Raw genomic sequence first — 18,448 nt, 5'->3', positions numbered from 1 at the left:
GATTCTCTGTGCAGTTCCTTTAAATCTGGCAGGAGCTACCAACTGCAGTCTCAAAGAAGATAATTTTCTTTTTGGCAGTTCCCAGTTTTATCTTCATGCTACAGCTGGTAAGAGCCTTTTTGTGTGGTATGTTCTCAAGTTTTGTGAGAGGGTGTAGAGAAAATGCCTCCTGTAGTTCTCTAATAGAATTGAATAAAGAGGTGTGGGAAAAAAAAAATAAATTACTTGACACCCACCTCTTCTGGCATCTTGGAAAAATAACACTATGTGGAATTTTTCCATTATATGTTCTTGTCAGTTGTTCAGCCCTTAAATCAATTACATTTTATTTAAAATGAAAGCATAATAGAAAACAAGTATTTGGCTGGGAGGAGAAATTAAGGTTTTTGTTGTTTCTTGGCACTGTAAAAAGAACAAGTGTTCAAACAGTCTGGAAGGCTGCCTGAGTGGAAGCAACAGCAAAGGAAGGGAAAGCACTTTTTTTCATGAATGGCAATACTTGCTTTCTTGTGTCAGAGTACACATCTGATCTCATCCAAACCAGTGCTTTAAGCCAGGTTGTACACTGGGAGCTTATTCTCTGTTAAACAATTCTACAAGCAAAATTCAGCTCTGGTTTCACATTTATGTAGTTGGGATCTGTACTTTGCCTCTGAATGCTGTGCAGAACAAATCTAACACTTTTTCATGACTATTACTCAGCAAAATTACTGTGCATAATTGAAGTGTGAAAAGCTAAATGTCATTCCTTAATTGATTGAAAAAAGAATTATTTGGGAATAGATTTAGAGTGCAAGAGGCCTGTGAGGGAGCACTGCCAATCTGACATCTAATTTAGCATAAAAAATATTTCTTTAAGTATGGAAATAATTTTTATATTTAAATTTAATCTAACCAAGAAACAGATGATACTTCTTGTTAACCACAAACATGTAGGCGCTGTGGTGTGGTGAAGTGAGACAGTGTGGGAAGCTATTGACAAGATTTTATCCTGACTCAGCTAAAGGAGTTGCCCACAGAAAGCTGTTCCAAGTTTCACTGCCAGTACAAAAATCTGTTCTGATGTGATGACGCACAGCATTTCTGCTCAGCCAATATATCAAGCCCATGGTTCTCCAAGTCCTTATGAGCTTATTAAATATTTAAGTTTGTCTAAATGTTAAAAACCACAAGTATGCAATATTTACTCTTCCTGCACCTGAGTCTGCAAAATTATTTTTTTCCACTAAGTAGTCATTACTAAATCCGATTAAAAGAAACTAAGCTGAAGTATCATTCAAAACCAATGAGGTACTGTGGACTAGCTGAGGAGTTACTCTGAAGTTTATTTTGACTGAATGGTGAGTCTAATTTTGCTCAAGGCCAGTAAATAAAATGTCTTATATTTAGACTTTGCTTTTTATTTCTGAAAGCAATGTCTAAGATGTAACCATTAGGCAGAGTAGCTAAGAGACAGGCTAGGTTGTATACGCCATATCTATATCCCAAATGTGTACTAATAATGGTAAATTTAAAAAGAATTCAGAACAAGTTAATAAAGTATGCATAAATGCAAGCTGCAGACATGAATCTAGTTTGAAGACCTTTTTTACTTGCGATTAGATTACGTTTGTAATCACATGGGAAAGTTCCAAAGTAAAACCAGATATGCAGTTGCTTTTCTCACTGATGACTGTCTGGCTATATTTCCTTCAGCAAAGAAATGAAACGAATTACTAGCTCAAATTTCATGACTACCCCAGGTTTCCTGAGCAGGTTTTTTGAGAAGTCAGTGGAGGAAAAAGTATAATTAAACATTTCCAAAAGGTTACACTTGTTGGACTGCAAGTGGACTACAAGTTCTGATAAGGACATTGAGTTGTTTTTTAACTGATAAAGTTTAAAGTGTAGATTGCCTTTTAAGATCCTCTGTAAGTAGGTTATTTTTGAGGGCCTGGTATTACATTTAGCAGTAAAAAGAAAATGAGGTGGTATAGCACAAGGGCACATCCATTCTTCAGTTCTAGTTCAAGAGTTGATTTCACTTAAAAGCTGATCAGCTAACCTAGTACAACAGTATTAGTCAGGCTGCTCTTTATGTCTGTGACAAGAATTTTTTATGTCACCTGTCTGTTCAAAAGTTTCATTTAGTATCTGTTCAAAAATCTGTTCAAATCTGTTCAATTTCAACAGTAGTCTGTTCAAAAGATTCATTTAGTATCTGGAAACTGCTCAAATATCTTCTTATTTTATGCCTACACATGTGGAAAAAAAAAAAGGAAAAAATAGGAAACTAGATGAGGAAGTGTTCTCGTAGCATGAAAGGAATGGCCTGAATAAGAATAGAAGTGATTATAAAAGACGATACTGAATTCTTGGATGCCCTACAAACACCTACTTCATTTTGTCTGTTTATAAATACTTGGTATCCAAAGATCTGAAAGTACTTTATATAATACTAGTCAGTTCTTGCGGTATCCTGCTCAGGGAAGTGATATATTACCACAGCAACATGCAGTAGGTTTTATAGCCTGAGGTTAATTGCCCAGTATCACAGAACAGCTAGTGGCAATAAATAAAATAATCCAGTTCAAGCCTGCTGTTCAGATTAAAACGTAAGGAGAAGCAGTAAGAAACAAGATACGTCTACTACTGAAAGAAATATTGTGTAGAGATAACTGTACCAGTGCCCATTATACAGATTAGCATGGATAATGTGAATTATAACATGGTAGCAAATTCTTTGTTTTGTAATCTTTCTTCAGACATAGTGGAGCAGCAGCAGCTACAGTTCTGCATCCGCATACAGGAGGATGCACAAGCCCCTGAAGCTGTCCTCTAACACAGACACACCCACTCACAGATGCTGGAAAAAAGGGTTTGGCCATTCAGGCAGCATCCTCCAAAGGAAAGGCAGTATTCAACCTCCTTTAGGTCACACTGGCTTGTTTGTTTTATTATTAGCTTCACAAGCTAATAATACTAGATAATGAAAGTAGCTTCATTGTATGCAGTAATGTTTACGTAATGAATGACCAGTTCTTTTTGCTGAAAGATGTGCCTGCTTTCTCATATGTAGTAGGGTTAAATGCAAACACAATTTCTCAGCAAATCTCTCCCTGGAGTACTACTATTGCATTTCTTATTACTAAATGCTTCACAGCTAACACATCCATCTGCCCATTAAAAATGCTGCAGTAATATTGGAGCAATTAAAAGGAAGAAACAGCTGGGATTTTTCATACACTTTGGCCAGTGATAGTCATTTAATATTGTATTCTTCGAAGATGGACACATGAAACACAGATTAAGTAGTGTTCACATATGTGAACAAAGGTCTGAAATCTGAAAGGTAAGTCTGTGAAAGATCATATAAACTGTCACTAGAACATATGCTCCTTAATCTCTTTTGTGTTTCCTTTTCATCATTAACATGGCTCTAGTGAGAAGGCAGTGAAATGGTACAAAGGAGCCAACTGTGCAAAACATCCCCTTTTCATCAAGTTAACAGATGTTGCTTGTAGAAATGGGAAAGGGGGATGATGTCAACCAAAAGGCATAGGGAAGCCAGTTGAGCTCCACATCTTGCCGCCTTTCTGATGTAACACTTACAGTACAGTGCAGCTTTTAATATTTTGATTGCTGGACAAGTGTCATGCTATAATATAGCACCTCCTGCCAGGAGATCTACCTTTTATGTGTTCTGTAGCACAGACTATGAATATGTATTAGCGCAGTCTGTTCTGTGGCAGGGAATAGAAAGAAGTTCCAACAGAGTTTACTTGAGCTGTAAACCTGAAGAGTGTTGTATAGGAAACATAGTGAGTGTGTGTATCTGTCTTCCAAACGGGCTGTTAAAGGTGACCTTGAAAATAAATTGGAACAGCCCTAATGGTATGTTTTAGATATCTGTATAGAAAAGGACAACAGTTTCCTACACCTTTTTAATCTATTTTTTTTTTTAAATCCATTCTAATCGGTGAAGAAACTGTTCATAGGCAAAAGTCCCATATAAATAAAACATAAAAATCCATTAAAATACTGGCCTCTAGAAGCTTCTTATTAAAATTTTCTCCTGCTACTACAGATAGTAGTGAAATATTCAAAGGAATCTGGCTCCACAAGAAGTAAAACATACTTTTCACATGGGGAACTTAAAACATTTTAGGAATAAGCTTCTGATGAGTTGCCTCTCTGAATTTCTGAATTCTCTAATTTTGATATGGTCCACTTATCCTGCTGCCCAGAGAGGTTTCCATAAGGAACAAATTAAGTTTTAGATGCACAAGAACTGACTGCATTTTTTTACTGCTTTACCAAATCGAGAGATTAATATAGTTTAAATTTAAATATTTAAATTTAAATAATATAAATATTGCCATAGCTACTTTAATTGTACCCCTATGCTACATAATTAAAATAGCATTTGTGAACTGATTTAAAATTTTCACTGCACTTGAACTGTATAATAAAGAAATCCAACATGGAAGTATCTCTGCTGAAGCTAAGACTGCTGAAAACCTTTACCTTGCTTTGACTTATTTTTCTTCCCACAGTGGTCTCTAAATGCCATAAAGCTTTGTGATCAGCAATAACTATGAGCAATATGCCAAGTGACCCCAGCACCCCAGCAAACTGCTAGAGCAGGAGTTCAGCATGGCAGCGTACTGTCTTCAGGAGCCCTGAAGCGATGTAAGTCATAGTATTAAACTGACTGGTTTTGCTTATACAAACTCCACCTTGGGGAGGCAGAGGTGAGTCAAGTGCTGTTAAAACCACTCAGGTAGTGGGGGGGAAAAAAAAGAAGCGGCATATATTTAACAAGGACCATATTTGGTCCCATAAATTGTTACTTTTGTTACCTCCTGAAATATAACGGGATCTATAGTGAGCAGATCCTTGCTTTCTAGGGACATACTCATGCCATCTGCTGGAAAGTTACAGAATTTAGCAAGTATTTTTTTTATTATTATTATTTTTTCAGTAGCATTTTATTTGCTGGTTTTTAGGTGTTAAATTCTTGTGCTTATTCTTTTGTAAAGATCTGTAGGTAAATGTAATATAGTTCAAAGACACTTAAGTCAGGAGGTCTGGCAACCTTTTGTATATTATGAAGGTATTAAACAAATTGCCAGCATAATTTGGTTCTGATCGTGTGGTCTTAACCCTTTCAAGTGAAACACCAACTCAGTTTATCCAGTCAGTTAACACTTAAGACTTCTTTTCTCCTCTTGACTGACTGGTTAAGCATGCTAATCTTATTACATGGTTGACCATGACAAGAAACAAATTAAAATCATATCAGTTCATGTGGAATACAGAAATATCAAAATAATCTGCAGATGATTCTAGATTGAAATTAGTGAAATAATTCCACATTTTCGGTTCCTTGGATAAGCCTCCAGCTTGCACGCACCTTAGGTCAGCCTATAAATTTGTCTTTAAACACCCCATCATTACACATATCCAACATTCCTGCAGGTATAACTATCTAATAGGACAACAAAAATAATTATGGAATTAATCACTAATTAATGAGGCAGCCTTCTACATCCTCAAAGGTTATGCAGAAAGCAGGACTGTCCTCTAGGTTTTACTATAAATAATCTCCAGGTTCTTATCAATACAATGTAACGAAAAAATACAGTATTTAAGCATCAAAATTCTCAGCTATGTATCACTAATACTTGCCTGCTCTGTTACTATTCCATGGGTAAGACCAATTTTGAAGAAATAGAACTCATCTTGCATATGCAGTAAACTATTTTACTATTCACTCCTGGCGAAGATATAGGAAAGAAACTGCCGAACACAGAGCTAAATAAACTACCTTGAAACTGCTGCCCATGTGGAGCCTTGTGATGTCCTTAGGCAAACTTACAGACACCTTCAGTCTGCTGGGGATGGACAACTCAAACAGAAGAAGAGCAGAGCATAGTAGTTAGGAGCAGAGAGCAGAGTTAAGATAGTTATAGGGACACGAAAATCAATTAAAAAACCCCAAACAATCAAACATGAAAGTAGAGCATTATATCTATACAATACTTCATATGTTTTTCTTGCACAGAATTCCACCTTCGAGCTGTAGAGAATCTGCTCTGCAGACGAATCAGCAAAGGAGGCTTCTACTAGTAAGTCTTGATTTATTTATTTATTTACAAGGGTCAGAGGGTGTATAATTAGAGAGAGAAGTGGTAATACAGAGAAAGTGTGTTCTCATGATCGAGAAGATGGGGAAACTGGAGGAATAATTTTATCTCTGACACCACCAAGTTTGTATATGGTTCAGTGGGCTCACTTAACAACAAAGGTCATCATAGATGGTTATTAAGCAATCTGTTGGGGGGGATTTTTTTCATCATATTTTTCTATTTGTTTTTTTAAAAGATGCCTATGTCATGGTGGGGGTTCAAGTCTGACCTTATTCCAGTAATGTATCAAGGTGGGCTAAGTTTGCGACTGTGGAGGATCCTGCATAGCGAAAGCAGATGGGTTACCTTGTCACTATTGTTCTATGGCCCTGTGCTAAGGGGTATGGAAGGTTACAGCCCTGGGACTCCACAGAGGTAGCATGAGCCACATGTGAGCAAGGATTTTCGTCTGCAGAACTTGTAGAGGCAAGGCAAGTTTTTTTTATTCAAGTGCTAACTTGGGCATAGCGTATGCACAGCATGTTTTTCATTTATCGGCTGCCCAGAATGAGAGTATGTCAGGGCTTCAGAAATGCTGAAAGTTCATAAAGACACTTGTGTGCTAAGTACAGAAGTGCCTCGTACTGGAGGGGCAGGGGAAATATCTCAGGTTTCTTCACTTGGATGCGCAAAATTAGTGAATGTTTTCTGAACCTGGCAATGTCAATGTAATTGCACTCCTGTTTTCTGACCCATGGCATGAGGATGATACAAACAGCTGCTGCAGCATTTATGATGGATTATAGGGTGTTAGAGTGACAGGAGTACTATAAAAACATATCAGATGAAACTATTTATTATCAAAATTAGTGCTAGTGTCAGACTGAGTATGATCTATGACCACATACTGAGCAAGAGAAATACAAATATGTGTTGAATAAACTGTGTCAGCTGAGCTTGATAATGTGTAGAAAAAATAGTATCCTGTCAAACAGTTATAGGATATCTACAGGATAAATATAAATCAAGACTGAATGGGCAATTTTAATTTAAGCATTTCCTTAGCTTTTCCTTCCCTTTAAAACCTTTTAAGTTCTGTTAATGTGTTTTGATTGAGTAAATTTATACAGTTTTCTTTTTTATTTTTTGTTAGTTTTGTTACTGCAGTGTAATATGAATTACAATCAGACTGAATTGCATCATTTCACAGGATTTCAGTTCAAAATCTATATATAATCAGCTTTGATTTTTCAGCACCCTCTAGAGTAAGCAGAAAGCTCTGACAGCCTTTCCTTTCCTCTTAGGTAGCTCCTCTTTTTGCCTTTTTATTTGACTTCCTGATACTCTGAACATTTAAAAATATTTATGGAAGTATTGGAAAGAACTAAATTGAAACGTGAAAGTTTTAAGTAAGTGATCATATTATAAAAACAATAATGAAAATTCTTTCACATGAAAACCCTACTTCAGGAAAAAAGCCACGCAAACAAAAGTTTTTACCTGGCAACCAGGAATAATATTAATATTAAAGTGGATATTTACAAGCCTGTGGCTGATGTTTTACCTACTGTAACTGCAAAAAGAGCCTGGAAGATGTGCTATAAGATTTAGTAGTTGTATATTTACCACTCTTGCAAGAAAATCAAGTAATTGTTTACATGAGGATAAGTCAGCTCCACCTGTTCCCTCACTGATCCTCCACCATGCTGTCTGGTGACTCTTTTTTCCCTTTACAATTTTATATTCTTTTACACTGGTGCTTTCCCTCATGGGTCCTTGAGCTGCTCCTTAATCCTATATCAAGGACCTCACTTCTGTCTGCAATTGGCTTTTATTGTTTTTGCATAATTTTAAAATTTCAGTGAATTTCTCAGTAGTCTGAGCCAAATACATGCAGCTGTCCTGTCTCAAAACTAGGTCACAGTCAGCTGAGTCCATAGGTGAAGAATAAAATATAATGAAAGCCCACTGCTCTTGCCCCCTGACCCCAGCCATCTCTAATCATACACTTTGGCCCACCACACCACTTAATCCCCAGCTGAGCTTTCACAGGTAGGTCATGCTACTGCTGCTGAAAGGCAATACCATCTCAGCAGACCTACCAGCTTTCATGAATGTATAATTCAGGCAGTATCCCAGAGTGCATGTGGGCTGCTTTGTTGGTTGTTGGTAAAACACTACAATTGAGATGAAGGAAGAACCCAGAAACAGTAATACATCAATAATTCCTAATGGGAAGCTGAGGGTTGCACAAGTTACTGTCTGCCGTTTCTAACAATGTAAATTTTGTTTTCTAACAGTAACATTAACCTGCCAACAAAAGGGCAACTATTTCCCTATCAGTTTCCACTGGTAATGCATTATTCATCATACAGAACTAGAGAGCTTAACTGAAGGTCTTTGGGAGAAGTCTCGGGCAAAACACCACAGAAACTTGGTAGCTAAGATGCTGTTGATTCTTTCCAAGCAAAATAGAACTCCATCTAAAAAATCCAGTTTGCCAACTTTCTTTTAAAAAACATGTTAATTTGTTTGAAAGAACATTGCGAAAAGAACTGAACATGGGCTTGACGTCTGGAAGTTACACTTGATACAGAGCTTTTTATTATTATAATTTTTAATGTCATAATATGTTTGCTGCTGCAACCAAAAACTTTGTTAAACAGGTTGGTGATGGAGGAAGACTAGTTCCAGTGCCCAGTCTCAGTGAAGCTGATAGATATCAACCTCTGAGCCTTGTGATTAAGAAAAGAACATGTTTGCTTTCAAAAAAATCTAAATTCGCTTCAACACCTTTCACATTAAAAGACATCCTGCATGGGGAGAAAGAAATTTCTGCAGGTAAGATTTCTATCTTTCTTCAAAGTGAAAAAATGCATGTTTTCTAGTAAATACAGAACAGTAGATATAGTTTAAACTGTTCAGGTAGTATGATGGGTGTTTAGTAAATGGGTAATAAATTTATCTTGCTTAGTCTTGTAATAAAAAAAGGAGGCAATTATACTAAAAGGCCTTGATATTTTCTGAACTAATATGAATCAAATTCAGTTAAGCCTTGTGTTTATTCACAAATGGCAACAGATTCCTGATGTATTGATGTATGTTGATTAATTGCTACTTAAAATTTGCTTTAAATGTTCACGTTGCTTTGTATACTCACTTTTAACCATGTAAGAATGGCCTCAGCTCTTCAGCTGTTCCATGCTAGTCGTTCCTGCTGATGGACTGGGCTCTGCACCAGCAGAAGCATTTAACAACAGCTATCAATCTGACTGAAGTAATTGGATTTCCATAAGATGTTTTTCCATGTTTGTAATCTTCTTAGTGTATAGTAAAAGCTTAACTGTGTGTAAATTACCTTTTCTATGCAATATCAGAAATCTTTGAGGTGATTCTATGAGAATTAGGAGGTGCAAAATTGAACTATACTGCTGATACTTTCCTGTACCTTCCTTTGAAAAGTTGGTGTAATTTTTGTCTACATGCTACATTTTCTCAAAACAGTTTCATTACTTTATATTACTTATTTTATTTATTTTGAAAAAAAGTCGATTTTGACAAAAGTGTTGATCGCACTAACTGCATTAATTAAAAACACTACCAAGACCAACCAGTATGAGCATAAGAAGACAGAAATACCGACTGACCTCACAAAGGGGGGATTTCAGGATGCAAGCATGACGAAAAAAGTTGGAGACAGAAAAATCTTATTAAAAAGTCTGTGAAAAAGGTTGTAAAATCTCATTACAAAGTCTCACAAAACCTGACTAGTCTTTTCTGTAAAGTTTAGATATTAGTGCAGAATGTATTGTCCTTTAATGTAAGCAAAGAACTTTGCAATTGAATTTCCTTTTTTATGTGACAAATGCAAGCAGTTGCAATATTTTTAGAATTATGAAAAATATATGAATCTTTTTTTTTGTTTTTTTGTTAAAAAGAAAGACAAACAGGATTTTTACTAGTTGACTTCATAATGCTAGTTTATCCTGAGTTTCAAAGGACTAAAAAAAAAAAAGAGTAAACCCCAGACTCTTAAAGGAACTTGTATGCCCAATCCCTCTGTTCTACCTGCTCTATTAGTTTTAATTTGGCAACCAATGCATTCTAATATTCAATGGTTTTAAGGCTATAAAGAAAGCATTATAGAAATGCTTTGGTACTGACCCTTTGATTGCACACTAAACTGATGCAAACTTTCAAGTAAGTCAAAATTAATCTGTTGCTTTCAAAATAAACTGACATGGGCCCTGGAATCATCAGACATACATGAAGCATGTGGTAAGTCTTTCTGATTGGGACATGTGAGGTAAAAGTCAAAGTTAATATTACTGGCACACCCCTGTCTCAGTCAGGTAAATGTCATCAGTAGTAATACCAGTGAGGAGCACTGAATTTCACATCAAAATGGTTAAGCACAGTAGGAAGAGTACCATTTATTCTCTTATTGTGTAAAAAATATCATGTTGAGACTTTTCATCACACAGTAATTATCTGCTTTTACCTAGGTGTCTCGTCTTACCAATTGCTCAACTATGAAGACAAATCAGATGTTTCACTTAATGGTAGAAGAGGAAATCAGATAATGAATGATGTTGGTTTTGATGTTGCTGGATCAGATTCTATTGCCTTTAAAGCTTCATTTGGCATTGTGACCAAACATGAGGTTGAAGTACCAACATTACTTAAAGAACTTACTACAAGGTTATATTATGTATTTTGTTTTCTGGTTCTATAATTATATTTCATACACTTAGGTTGAACCTCTAAAATGGTTAGGTTTTGATTATTTTTAGCCAATCAATAGCCAGTCACCATCTAATATTTTTGAAGACTCTCTGGTTGGATCACTGGGATTAGACACACAACCTGTATGATGCAGATTGTAAAACTTTTCTGAATCAATTCTTGTCTGAATTACAGTGCATCTTTCAGGAAAAAATATAAATCCAGAGAGGAAGAGTCCATCCAAGGTCCTATCTATATTCTATACTATTGAATATTTGAAATTGATTTTGAGTAACATTACCTAACTTTAGGTTTCAGAAATAGGATTTCTTGCCTTTGTCTGATGCACGAGAGAGCTATATGTGTTATTGCCAATGGAGGTGCTTCAAGGTTTTGTGAGGTTATTACACAGCCTTTTCTCTGAAAAGCAAAGTAGATTTATCTACTTGAATTTTAAATAACCTTTTATTGCTGTTCTCTAAACGCAGTCTCCATTTTTCCAATATCCTTGTTGAGCTATGGACACTGAAAATGAACTTGGTGTTACTGTAGTGCTAGTGCAAATATCAAACACATAGAAATATGATGTGACTAATTCTAGGTGTAATTCTCTAGTTTGTATTTCAAAGATTATCCCTTGTCCATAATGTTACCCCGGTGAATCCCAGTGTTGCATCCCAGTAAATAATTTACTATGCATGATGTGACATTTGGTATTTTCAAATTTTCCTGTAGTTGTTTACCAAGCAGTGCATGTCATTTTGTATCCATTACCTCTCTTGTTCTGTACCTACCTTTTCCTTTTTTATTTGTAACCTCCAAATATTATGATTAATGATTGAGGATAGGAGAAGAGTCCTAATCTTCTGATAAAAATATTCAGTGTTATAGGACTAAGAGCTAATGCCTGTAGAAATTCACCTACATACACTTGTTTCACAATTGTTCCATGTTTATGAGTGATAGAGTTTTTTCAGCTACAGTTGACATGTATTGGTTAACCAGTTTTTAATCCATTGATCATATGCCAGCTTCTATAGGCATCATTTAGACTTCTAATCAAAAAGTAAGCTTTATAGAAGCCCAAAAGTAAAGTATTACAGCTATTCCTTTTACTATTTATTTTCTGTAAATTCTTTCTGACTGACATTAATTATATCACTTTTTTAAAAATGGATATTAATTAGAGTGCATTGACAGTTCCTTACTGTCACTAAGAACAGTGTCAGATGGACAGACCTGGAATTTTCCAGGATGTCCCACATAACATTTTTACGTTCCTGGCTTTCCTTGAATTTTTTAGTGCTTTTGTTCCCAAACACTGAAAACCAGTATGAAGTTCCCAGAGGTTACCTCACTCAGTTGTTTTACTGCTAGGAGACAGAAGTTGTGGTGATTTATTTACTGTTTTAAAGTTACTAATTCTATTAGCTGCTTTGTAAATTGCTAATAATATCTGAATTTCCTTCCTGCCTCCCTCTTGATTTTAGAAAAATAAACTTTGATCATTGTCTAGTCCATCAATCAAGGAAAAGTAGGATGGAAATTCTGTGCGTGGTCATGGAAAGTATTAGAACTACAAGGCAATGCTCATTAACTGTCCATACTGGAATGCGTGGAGAGACAATGAGGGTAAATATGTTTGACAAAATTCTGTAACTTAAATGAACAGACATAAAAAGCTTATTTTTATAAATTATACGGTTGGGTTTTTACTGATATATGCTCAGAAAAAACCTGAAGTAAATCAATATTATTGCACTGATGTAAACTGAATTAAAAGTTGATATTTTGTTTAGCATTGCTAATGTGACTGAGGGATGGGAAATGCATGAAAGGATGGCTAGAAAATGAGCCATTGCTTTGGGTGAAGCCTCAGCAAAAACCTACTTCTTAGTTTGAATCTCCAATAACTGTATAGCCTGTCTTTCATTTTTATATTTTGTCTTCTATAAGACATTGGAGCTTCAGGTTATTACTTCAAGGATTGGCATCTTACTCCCCGTCTTATGTTCTTCCTCCCTCTATCTCTTTTCAGTGTGTTTCAGTAACTGAACCTCCAAATCTGAGGGTTGCCCATTCCTAGTATTTCTAAATAATTCATATAATTTTGAATGCTTGATGCAAGTTAAGCTACTACCTCTGTATCAGACTTTATTAAAATGCAAAGTTGTTAATAGAAAATTCTTTGATTGTGAAATTTGATGTTCAATTGCAAAAATTCCTCCTGGCATTATAATTCTTAATATATATAGTTAAGATACGATTTTGTTTATTTTTTCATTTCAATTTGTAACTTAATTTCTTTTGATGCTTTTCTAAATTATAGTTTCACTTTATTGAAGATCAGAATTGTAAAGGGCGGGACAAAGCCATTGTTTTTCCTGCACATACAACTATCGCTTTTAGTGTATTTGAACTTTACATTCATTTGGATGGTAATTTTGGTAAGTGATGTTAGTTACTGTCATTACTGCTATTATTTATAATGATCTGAGTTTTTAAAATAGTTGCTCTTGATATACATAAGCCCTGATCCCGTACAACGGTATGCTTTGATTTTATGCACGTAAATTGTCTGGCTTTCTAAGGGAAACAATGTTTCAACAGATAATCAAGGCAGGTGCTAGAAAATAGTCTCTCATGGAAACATTTTTTAAAAGTTAAGTATGATTTTGTAATTTCTTTTTGAATCCCGCGGTTGCATGGAGCAAAAAATCACTTGCTTATGTTTCTAGCCTATAAGGAACAGGCTTATGAGACCATCTGATCAGTTTTGCATAAAATAAGAAAGCAAAAAGACCCAAGTAAAGAAGAAAATGTGCAGAACTTGTAAATCAAGCTAACATGTTTTTCAGTCTGATACATCATTACTGCATATGGATATCTGAAGATATTTAGGAAGCAATAATCACAATTACTGGAAACTAATAAAAAAATTGCATAGCTCCTGTAAGTTTTTCTCCTTTTGGGGAAAGGATAGCACTTATGTATTTACATGATTTGCACTAATTAAAGTGTAACCTATACCATTATCAATATTACCGAAGTTGTTAGTAATAAACCAAAAAGTCAATTTAGGATTTGATCTAGTACTTGATAATATCAAATGCAAAACTCTCCACTGAGCAAGGGAGTTAAATAAAGTTTTAACCACCAGATTCACATGTATTTAAATACAGAAACCTGTAGATTCACTCAGTGGGAATTGCTTCAGGAATTGCTTGACTCTCTATAACATTGTGGCTTTCTGTAAGTAGCAAGATAAAAGACCTGATTAGGGAATTAATCTCTGTCTCTGCAGATCTAAATAGCACTATGTTCTAAAAGTTGCAAATAGGTCTGTACCATTTGGCATTCACAGGGTAAAACAGGTATTCCGCATTGCGAAGCACCCTTTTACTGAACTGTGAAATACCTTCCCTTTTGTGAAAATTTTAAATGTACTCCAAACCAGGCATAATTACTAGATTGAAAGTAAAGGAGATAATATTGTATGGTGGTTCTTTATATTCACTTACGTATAATGCTTAACATTAATTTAAGGTTTGGAAGTGGTTTAATTTTATTTTACCTTTATGCAATGGTATGTACATGCACAGTGTTTTTTTTTCCCTAAAGTCATTATTAGTGAAATAGTCAATGAAACTGATATTTCTATTTGCAAGTTGAAGAGAATTCTCAATTGAGAATGTTTAAAACATGGGGTTTTTTTCTTTAAAGTAATATTTTACTTTAAAGGTTTTCTTTCAAATTATGGATAGAAATGTAGGTGATGATACTTTTTTTTATTAAAAAGAAAAAAGTTTTAATAGTTGATTTGGAGCTAGCAGAGATCACTAAAGAGCTCACAGAATTGCCTATTATTTTTCATTTTTAGTTTCAAATGAGATCATAGAAATGTTTCTCCTTCAGAAGCAGGGCTTCTACTTATTCGATATTGACTTAGTCCCTTAACATGATCTTAAATTGTGTATAAACCAAACCAAACTCTGAGGATGTGTGCTGAAAGTCACAAACATTTTTAAATCCCCATTGAATGTGTGTCACTTGATTCTATGGGCTATTACTGTGTGCAGACTTGTATTAAAAAGTGGTACTACCCATTAAAAACAGTATCAAAGCTGAATTTAGTCACTGTTAGCTTTATAGATTAGAAAGTGTATTGAACTGTTGTGCAATTACTGCTTTTGTATTTTGTTCTTCTAAAAACTTATTTTTCATTTTTACAGAACTCTGTGTGACTCCAGTTTCAAAAGGAGGATTTGAGAAAGAGAAATCTGGATCATCTTCACTGACCAAATTAAGGAGGTTAAAGAGTAATCTGTTTCATCGAAGTATGACTTTTGATATTTATATCCAAATGTCTTAGTTAATGTATGAATAGTGGATTTGTTTCTTTAATTTGTGTGCAAGATGAATTTTTAAAGCAGAAAACTTTGATGGAAAATGTACCTCTCAATTTCTTGTGTATTGACATAATTGTAAAGTTCTTAAAATATGTATTTGAGAATCTGACTCACAAATAACAAGTTTATGGTATTGCTCTTCATTAAAACTCTAAAGATCCTAAAAATTTATGGCTGATGATAAACTGGTGTGGAGTAATTATATAACTAACTACAGTTAACATTAAGCCTATTTCATATGCTTGCCATTTACAGCTAGTGTTATGCAGTATAAGTTATAATCTATAAATAATATTTAAGGGCAAACTCTTTAAAAATCTAAAAGTTTAAAAATCAAACAATATTAATTTAAATATTTGAACATACTCTTTAGGCTGTATGTTCACATGGCAAGGACATAGGCAAGATGCCATCATAGTTGCTATTTCTCATTCTGATATGAGCACAACATCCAACAAAACTATGTAGCTGTATTTTCTTCAGAACAAGATCATATACTTTTAACACTCCTTAGCCTAAGTATTTTGAAAATCTGCAAATCTGAGTGTGAAGATAAATGTTGAGTAGTAAACACATCCTTCTAAAGGCTGCTCTGTATAGATGTCCTTGCTCCATTGTATGCTGGTTTTGATCGAAGGGCTTTTATGGACCAAGCCTTCAGTGCTGCTCCAGTTCATGCTAAGGGGATAAATCTTCAGTGAGTGTGATACATCTCAGTAGCTGTAGCTGTCTAAAAGTTTGTCATCCAATCTAAACTAATCGGTCCCTGAAGAGAGAGAGAGAAAAGGTAGGTAGTTCCAAACATAATTTCTTCCTGGGGTGTTTGGATTCTCAGAAATCTGCTAGGAGGTCAACTTGGATTGACCTCCAAATTTTCTCCAAAATCCTCCAAATTTTCTAAATCTGTTACATATTGGTGGTTTTTGGTTTTTTTTGTAAATGCTAGGAGGGGGGAGAAAAAAAGAATTTACTATTTTTAGAAAATAAAACTAGAAATGCAAAAATAAAAATGATTAAACAGGGAAGTACACAGCTGTGATTTGATTTGGCACCAATTTTTCAAGAGCTTGCCTCATGCCTATCTTTTAGGTGTTCTTCTAAAAATATATAGGTCATACAAAAAATTTATGGCTTTTCTCAGTGTCTTTTGTGAAATTAAAGGAAAATATTTCATCACTGAAGGCTTCTGATGGGAAGTAATGTACAATGTGGCATGTTTAGAATAGTTTCATGAATCAGTTGTTATTTTCATAATTAGATTGACAGGTTGTTTTGTAAATGGTTCATAATGTAACAACAAATCATTGCTTTTTTTTGTGTGTGTGTGTGTGTTCTTTTTCAGATAAAAGAGTAGTGGCTACCATTGCTAATTCTGATGCTTACTTGGAGGACCTTTTTACAGATTATTATGAAAAAGCTGCAAGCATGACTGATCTCTCTACAAGCTATCTCGGAGAAGGGTCTCACATCCGAATTAATTTACTTAATAACAACATCCCGAAAGGTCCCTGTGTCCTTTGTGGAATGGGAAGTTCTAAAAGGGAGACAGTCTATGGGTGCCTTGAGTGTTCTTTTAATGGACAAAAGTATGTACGACTGCATGCTGTGCCCTGTTTTGACCTCTGGCATAAGAGAGTAAAGTAGCCGAACTAGGTAAGTGCCTGTTGTTGCAGACATGGGCATAACTGTGCCACAAACTTTTCAGAATTAGTAAATATGACTCAAATTGCTGAAATGCAAAATAGTGAAAGTGCAAAACATTTTATTACACTATTATCTTCAAATTTTTGCTTTCCAGTCCATGACCTTTTACTTGAAAATGCCCTCATGCATTCCCTGACATTGCTTTTCTTTCTAGAACCTTCTCCTTTCATTATCATGATAATGAAAAATGTACTTTTAAACTGTATTTTCAAAATGTCAAAATATATGCTAGAATTTAGTTAAAATTGTTTACACAAACTTGTTGTTACACTCCAAAATCTTGCCTTTATCTATGCTGGCATATGATGAGAGTATTTGTTAATAATTTAGTGTCCTCATGAATGTTTAACTGAAGTATCAGATTAAAACCATGCTAAAACTTAGCTCAGTCTAATGTTTCATTTACAAAAGGGAACAACTAAAACTAGGGGGAGGCGTTTCACATTAGGATGCCATTACCATATGTCAACAGTTTGTTTAGATTACTAAAAAGGTACCAGCTAGTCCTCCTTCTGTGTTTGGTTGGATTGTAGGTCACAGCTGCTCTTGACTTTTTTACGTGTTCAGAAAAAAATGCTTATCAGAAAACGTGTTTTGGAAGCTTACAAAAATAACAGAATTTAATCCTTCCAACAAAGGTTCAGGGTTAAGGTCTTTCACCGGTACATCTCAACCACAGAAAATTAAGTCTGTTGAGAATGTAAACACCAGAGGGCACTACAGAATTATGTCCAATATTGAGGTTGGGAGCGCCATTGGTTGAAGCTCTCCCTGTGCTGTTTTAAACTGGGAAAAGAATTTCAGAAAAGTGTTTCTACCTTTTAGAATGACTTTAAGGATATGGAAGATTTTGTACTTACTTGTGCTGCCACTTTCACTGTGTGCATCTAATTATTACCTGTTGAAAGGAATGCAGCCACTGCTTTTATGTGAGAAAAGTGAAGTATGTTACACAAGTATTACAGTGACATCTGCACAAGCAGAACAGATAACGAGCCTGAAGCAGGCTATTAGCTATTGCTACTTCTTTACATTTTTCCAAAGTGAGGGTAACCAGAATGATGCCCAAATAATTACTTATGTTTATATATAGTATCTCCCGTCATCATCCACCTTGTGGCATAAGTCACAAATCTTTAAAACGAAAAGGATTATATATATGGTTTTAAATCTCAAAACAGAGCTGTAGCTGTCAAAGACATTGTCAGCACTTCATAATTCACATTCATTATTATTTCTGAACTATGGAGCAGCCACACTGGACTATAGATAATATGCTGGGCGATTGTCCTCATTTGTGCTGGGATAGTTAATGTTCTTTCTAGTAGCAGCGCAGTGCTGCATTTCAGCTTTAGTCTGAGAATAATGTTGATAACATATCGATGTTTTAGCTGTTGCTGAGTAGTGCTTACACTAAATCAAGGACTTTTCAGTTTCCCATGCTCTGCCAGTGAGTAAGGGCACAAAAAGCTGGGAGGATAACTGACAAGGATACCTGAC

General features: G+C 35.1%; 1 protein-coding gene and 1 long non-coding RNA gene across 3 annotated transcripts; both read left to right on the top strand.

Annotated features, from left to right (window-relative positions):
- Positions 1–82: 82 nt before the first annotated feature.
- LOC115607856 lies at positions 83–6,591 on the top strand. 2 transcript variants are annotated; one of them, XR_003991375.1, is made up of 4 exons: positions 83–107; positions 4,536–4,671; positions 6,047–6,110; positions 6,367–6,591. It is a non-coding gene; the product is annotated as an uncharacterized LOC115607856 (long non-coding RNA). The 2 variants fall into 2 exon arrangements; XR_003991374.1 differs by lacking the exon at positions 83–107 and having other exon boundaries at positions 3,281–4,671.
- A 2,149-nt stretch (positions 6,592–8,740) lies between these two features.
- PJVK (pejvakin) lies at positions 8,741–18,206 on the top strand. Its single transcript, XM_030485597.1, has 6 exons — positions 8,741–8,951; positions 10,616–10,811; positions 12,326–12,467; positions 13,165–13,282; positions 15,068–15,172; positions 16,587–18,206. The coding sequence occupies exons 1-6, from the start codon at positions 8,741–8,743 to the stop codon at positions 16,886–16,888; spliced, it is 1,074 nt and encodes a 357-aa protein (XP_030341457.1). The 3' UTR covers positions 16,889–18,206.
- Positions 18,207–18,448: the final 242 nt, after the last annotated feature.

Source organism: Strigops habroptila, chromosome 5 (genome assembly GCF_004027225.2).
Source record: "Strigops habroptila isolate Jane chromosome 5, bStrHab1.2.pri, whole genome shotgun sequence".
NCBI classification, from domain to species: domain Eukaryota; kingdom Metazoa; phylum Chordata; class Aves; order Psittaciformes; family Psittacidae; genus Strigops; species Strigops habroptila.
The sequence above is the reverse complement of the archived record's forward strand: the minus strand, read 5'-3'. Positions and strand labels throughout refer to the sequence as shown.

Bases quoted from the DNA above. Each gene is read 5' to 3' on its own strand.
- PJVK (XM_030485597.1), top strand. From the start codon at position 8,741: ATGTTTGCTGCTGCAACCAAAAACTTTGTTAAACAGGTTGGTGATGGA. The intron at 8,952-10,615 runs GTAAGATTTCTA...GCTTTTACCTAG, and splicing joins GGAGAAAGAAATTTCTGCAG to GTGTCTCGTCTTACCAATTG. The intron at 10,812-12,325 runs GTTATATTATGT...TCTTGATTTTAG, and splicing joins CTTAAAGAACTTACTACAAG to AAAAATAAACTTTGATCATT.